A 6,219-nucleotide genomic window follows, 5' to 3' on the forward strand; every position below is an offset into this window, starting at 1 on the left:
AGCAGCTTTTCAGCGTGACCCGAAGCTTTCGCCAAAAAGACGCCCACATCAATACTCAAGCGTGCGCTATCAAGGCTTTTTAAAAAATATTTATTATTTTTCTACGTTGTTTGTTTTGTGGTGAATCACCTTGATGAAGCCACGGGAGGTTGCACAGGCTTTCCTCGGTAAAATAATGAAAGATGAACTCGATCCTCTTGTTCGCATGCGCAAAGCACGAGCGAATGATGCTAAAATGCAAAGTGTACACCCATTGTGTGATTACTACATATATGTAGGCAAATGCACTCACAACACCTTTGTGTTTTATGGAGAACCCCTGGACATTCCCTCAAATATATGCAAAATATCTTATATATTATTACATTTGCTTTCATGAAAATGTGCCACAATGAGACAGTGTTGCCTATTTCTTTTTTTAATAGTACAGTCACCATCACACAACTTCATCAACCGACCCTTCTGTCAAAAAAGAAAAAAAAAAAAAAAAGCTGCATCATGGAGTAAGCAAATCGAAGGCAACAACCAATAAAATTCAAGAAACAATGGATTTTTTTTCCAAGACGAAACAAACAAAATGTATTTGAAATGATATATTAAAAGTGCTTTTTTGATTCTCATGTCTCTCCTCTTTGACTGATGATTGACTCCACGCACACTCGTGGTGGCCCAGACGTCCTCTCAGTACAAAATAAAAATAAGAATGTCCTGGAGGTCAGTTTGCTGCTGTTACAGGTCCATCGTATCAATTAGGGGGAAAAAAGTTCAACCATCAGTGGTGATATTGTCATAGCGATTAGACTGTTTCTTATTTGTCTAAATTTCTTTATTTTTCTGCTTTTAAATCCTCACTTCAATTTTAATTCTTGGAGAACATAGCTTTGACAACATATATCGCACTCATTATAAGAAGCAAAAGGTTATATCAAAAAATTATTAGTATAGAATCACAGAAACCCTGGTTTAGAACCAGAAAAAATACAAAACAGAGAGGTACATAGACACAAGACAATTCTTATAATTGCTTGGAAACATTTTTCCCGCTAAGTCTTGATTCTTTTTTTTCTTACTGCGCATATGATGTTTTTCATTTTATTTGTTTTTTCTTTTTCTTACAAAAAAAAAAGGAAAATAAAGACTAGTATATTACAAAATGAAGAGTATTGTTCTTGAAGATGAGAGGTGGATTTACACAGGCGTAAAGTCCAGTTCCAATATTTTTCTGTACATAATGTATTCCATCTCAGTTCCAGAAGACAGAAAAAAAGTCATGTCTTCCCAAGTGTCTCACAAAAGGTCCTATATATAGTCTTCTTGGAGGAGGATGGGGTGAGGGGTGCTGAATTTTGGTCCTTTTCCCTCATTTTTCCGCTTTGACTTAAGGATCATTGGATGGACATGTAAGGCCAGTTGAAGCTGCTCCCGGATAAAAGCATATCCCTGATGAGGGTTTCAATAGGAGTTTTACCTACCAAACGGACGAAGAACAGCTGCTCGATTACCGACGAAGAGACGGTGCGCAGGGAGGGCAGCCGCAGCAGAAGCTTCCCAAAACGACTGGGCTGGTTCGGGTACTGGCTTCTCACGTACTCCTCCAGGGCGCACTGGGATTTCTCCTGTAGGCTCTCGATGTGGGCTGCGTCCGACAGGCCGCAGGCGTCTGGGAGAAGAAAAAGAGCAAACAAAACCCACAAAAGGTTAGACTGAACCCCGAAGCGCATGCAGGACGGTGCAGAAAAGTGTGAATTTATTCATCAGACATCAAGAGAAAACATTCTGGGCTTGAAGAAAAAACATATAAAATATCTCACCCCGTTTCTTTAATATTTTCGTTATTTCTACATTTAAAAAACCCACAAAATTATAATTGCAGACATTATTTGCAATGTGTAAACACATATTGTTAATTTTAAGCGTACAGGCTTAGAAATTTTGACGCAGGCTACATCTTTCCACCCGCTTTACGCTGCGTAAAAGCAATCCGGTTATCACTTAACATCAGCCTTTCAGTGTTATTGACAATGTGGAATGAACAAACACGTTCCCCAAACACGCTATCACACTGAGCGAGTGGCACCGTCATACAGAACAAACAGGAACCTCGGTGTGGACACGATCCACGCAGCGGAGGACACATCTGTCTGTTTGCCAACAAGAATAAAGAAAGATCTAAACCGACGAGGGCCTTAAAGGTCGTTACTCTTAACGCTTGCACGCTGGGAATTCAGCTATAAAGAAACATAAATGATGAATCTGAAATTACACAGGACCTAATTACTCCGCAGTAAGCCAAGTCATTTCGTTCTCGTCTCCACAGACCCGCTCTTGGCCTGTTTTTCGGCGAAGCCTGTACGACAGGGCGCCGGAAGCGGGCACGTTTTTGTGCTCAATTCACGTCAGATGTCAGGAAAAAAAAAAAAAAAAAAAAACCAGCCACCGTGGAAACGTACTGGTATGAAAAATGCGCAGATTTCGCCGGTGTCTGACACAGATCGTGCATGAAAATGTGCTGCTTGCGTTTGTGTTTGTCATACGTGATTACGTGGGCTCAGATTCTAAAAGGAGTGAGAGACAAAAAAAGACAGCTTTCTTACATGAGACAGGCTTTTAAAGCTGCTCGTGCAATAACTCATGATGACCAGACACAATAACCTTGTGAACCCGGGGCAGCGCTGAGATCTCGGGGTGATTTACTGTGACCTCCGAGCACCTTCCCGCATGCAAATCCCGCCGGATTAACGCTGAGTGTCCTCTTTAAAATCAAGAGCGATCAATACAGGTGAAATAAATTAAAATCGGAGATTTGTTTTGAAATGTAAAAGCTGGATGAATGATTCCAGTGATGATGTGCTCAAAGCACTGACGAAGAAATGGCTGCACCTGAAAGATGGTCAGAGACGCCCCCAAAAGGCCTGCACCTCAGTGCATGGGAGCAGATAGCTTCCAGATTTTGCATTGGAATACGATTTAAGTGCACATATGCATGAGAGGTTAATGTAAGACAATGATCTGAAGGTGTGGTGAAACAGTTTAGCCTTGGTTACTATTATTTAAGCATCAAATACTGACAAGTCTGCTGTTCTTAAAAGAAAACAACCCACCATAGTTCTGGCAAAGTGCCACGTGACCGGTTATAACCAACACCACATCTCATCGACAAAACTAAATGATGCGTGACAAAAACATTTAAGGTGCGTAAAACAAAGTTTCGGTGGATAATCTGACATACTGATCACCCATAACAAACATAACGTTATAGGGCGTGGATGCGATGGCAAATAAACCCATGTAGAACAGTTTTATCGCATGAGATGAAGTGAGCCAAAACAACCATCTGTTTGCTTTAAAAAAATATATATATTTAACTCTCGTTATGTATTGAAAAATTGATTCAAAACTCGCCATGCCAAATTAATTGCCTGAATTTTAAACCACAGACGCGAAGATTGCTGCTGAAAAAAAAAAAAAAAAAAAAAAAAAGATGAACAAAATCTGAAGTGGTGACGTCATACTCACTAGAAACACAACATCCAGATTTATTTTTGTAAATGTGATGAATTGTAACATTTTACATTTAGATCATTTAAATTAGAGGTCACAGCAAACATAGTACACACGCTCTATAACATTTTAATAAGAGATCCAAATATATAATATAATATAATATAGTATAATGTAATATAATATATCACTCACACTCGATATAGTATAATATAATATATTATAATTTGTGTGTTGTAACTCTTGCAGTACGTTGGATTTGTAATACTTTTAAAATAATTTTCAAAGTAACAATAATTTCTATATGAATCCAAACATGACAACTGCAGTAAAACTAAATATGTAATCATAAACTTACCAAATTATAGAAATTGCGCATTTGTGTTACAGAATTTTCCAACGCGCCAAATGCGAAACATTGAGGTCAAAACTTTGAGGCAACTTCTGAAGTCGTTTGGGGCCTGTAAATCAACTTTTTTCTTTCTTTCCCATCATCGCCAGATTCCCCTGACAGAACGGGCCTAATAGCGCCAAGTGAACACAAGCAACTCCGAAATAGCATCTAAATTACGCACAAAGAGTAAATGAGGACCTTTAGGGACCTCGGCTCATTCAGCTGTCAATTAAACCATCACCGATGTAGGTTAGTTTTGAAAAAAGCTGCTGATTACTTTTTGAAGTCTGTGAGTCAACAGAAACTATGAAAGTCGGGAGACTGACGAACAATAACAACAATAACAGAAAAAAGGCGACATAGCTGAGCTGTTATGTAGAAGCGATGAGTCAACTCCCATCATTTTTATATCAGTCTGCTAAGGATTATTTCCTGCCCCTGAAGACATGTGTTTGTGCACGCAAAATAATCATAAAAACATGCACCGGCACCGCTCATAAACGCATCAGCTGTCATATATCACCAAGTGATGGACTTTTTCATCTTTACGCACGATTATTTGGCACCTGCTCCAGCGTTTGTGGAGGCGAAGCTATCAGCAGTCTGAAACGTGAACAAAAAGCTCCAAAACCAACAATTATGAAATATTAACATAAATGTGGCTGTCAGTTAGCTCATATTTTAAAAGAACGAGGCTGGCTCTGGATGCGCAGGTTCAGTCTGGATTTGTTTACACGTCTTCTGCTGCGGCTGGAAGTGACATGGGAATGCATGTAAGTGGATCGGCAGCAAGCTGTTGACAAAGCAGCTATTTCATCGGCTAGACAAACATCTCGTAAAGTCAGATTTGTGACTGCAGCTTATATCTGTCATATTCGCGACGATTCGCTGAACAGGCCGTGTTGGTTCTGCGCCTTTGGCACCCACCTGATGTAAAAAGCACGATGGCCTTGAGGCAGCTGTACTCTGCTGAATCTACGTGGAGAGTCTTAAGCTTCTCCACTTGTTCCTGGAAGATCCGGATGTGATCCATGAAAGCCACGACGCGATCCGCAGACATCGGGGAGGCGTGCAGGCCTGCCGCCGCCAGCAGAGGGGCCACATGCAGAGGCATGGAGCACTGGGCCGCATTAAGCACAAACAACTCGCTCCACGTCAGCCTGAGAAGGGACACCTGGTCGGTGATCTGCAGGTCGGGAAAGAAAGGGATGTTTCTCGCCCACTCCACGGCGCTGAAGAGCAAACGAGCCGCCAGCTCGCAGATGTTCTCGATGCCCATGATATTGTTGGGCTGCATGCACTGGCTCCCGTACCGGGACGTCGGGTAAGGCTCGGCCCGCAGCAACAAGGAGATGTATCCGGAGAGATAGCAGTGGCCGTTCAGAGGGTCCCCGTTCGTCAGCGCGTACTGGCCTGGGTTGGGTTGGGTTGGAGGCATTCTTCCTCGCTGAACCGCTGACAAAAAGAAAGAGAAAAAGAGGAAATGTGCATCCAGGACTGATAAACATACACGTGTTGTGTTTAATCTGGAACGGCACGCTGTGAAATTAAAAATTCAGCACGCTTTTCATCTTTGCAGCTCGTAAAACTACACAAATTGTCCTACTTGAAACACAGATGTGCACGCATACTTTCCATTTGTGTTGATTTATGTAAAAAAAAAAAGATCACAAAATTACACACACTAGTGCAACACTGGCTACAATTATATATGTGCTGTGTGTTGCAGGCTGCTGATATGGCTTTGTAGTTTTGCTTTTTACTTCCCACTGTATTAATATCAACCAATTATAATCAAACATATTACAGGCATGATTGATAATTTCTCTTCAACGTGTTCACATTTGCCAATTTTACGCACAACAAAAGCTCACTTGTATAAAAAAGGTTTTCAGGTGATGTATTTTGGTTCACTTCACAATAAAATATTAATATGGATCAATACACACTGCATGTTGGCGTGCAGTGCGTGCTGTAAAAAAATCAGAGAGATATTTGCATGGTTTGGATTAAAAGAGGAGAGTTTACACGGCCTGTAACACACCAGGCAAACACAATGAGCTTTGAGCAACTTCAGCGGCGTCATTCAGCTGTCTAGTAAACATATGGAGCAGCACACAGACGGTGCGTCGCAGCGTGCTCGTTCGGCTTATAAAGCCAAAATGGTGAAATTAGAAATTAAAATACACGGCACAATAAGTGAAAGAGGTTTTTACGCGCAAACAGCGCGCTGCTCGAAGGCAATCTGGCCTGCAGCTCCTCGTTTTAGGTTCAGCTGCAGGAAGAAAAACAAAATCTAAAAGGTCAGACGAGCCGCTTTGTTC

The 6,219-nt window shown here is 41.2% G+C and overlaps 1 protein-coding gene across 4 annotated transcripts in view; it reads right to left on the reverse strand.

Annotated features, from left to right (window-relative positions):
- Positions 1–413: 413 nt before the first annotated feature.
- Positions 414–6,219, reverse strand: part of nr2f1a (nuclear receptor subfamily 2, group F, member 1a) — a 6,970-nt gene continuing 1,164 nt past the window's right edge. For 2 of the 4 annotated variants that reach the window (XM_034170055.1, XM_034170057.1), the window contains 2 exons: positions 4,823–5,347; positions 414–1,660 (listed from right to left, as the gene is read on the reverse strand). In XM_034170055.1, the coding sequence (XP_034025946.1) occupies positions 1,386–1,660; positions 4,823–5,347 (800 nt within the window). In that variant the 3' untranslated portion in view covers positions 414–1,385. Of the gene's footprint in view, positions 1,661–4,822; positions 5,351–6,219 lie in introns of all 4 variants that reach the window. The other 2 variants (XM_034170054.1, XM_034170056.1) reach the window with 1 other exon arrangement.

The sequence above is a fragment of the Thalassophryne amazonica genome, chromosome 5 (assembly GCF_902500255.1).
Source record: "Thalassophryne amazonica chromosome 5, fThaAma1.1, whole genome shotgun sequence".
Lineage (NCBI taxonomy): Eukaryota > Metazoa > Chordata > Actinopteri > Batrachoidiformes > Batrachoididae > Thalassophryne > Thalassophryne amazonica.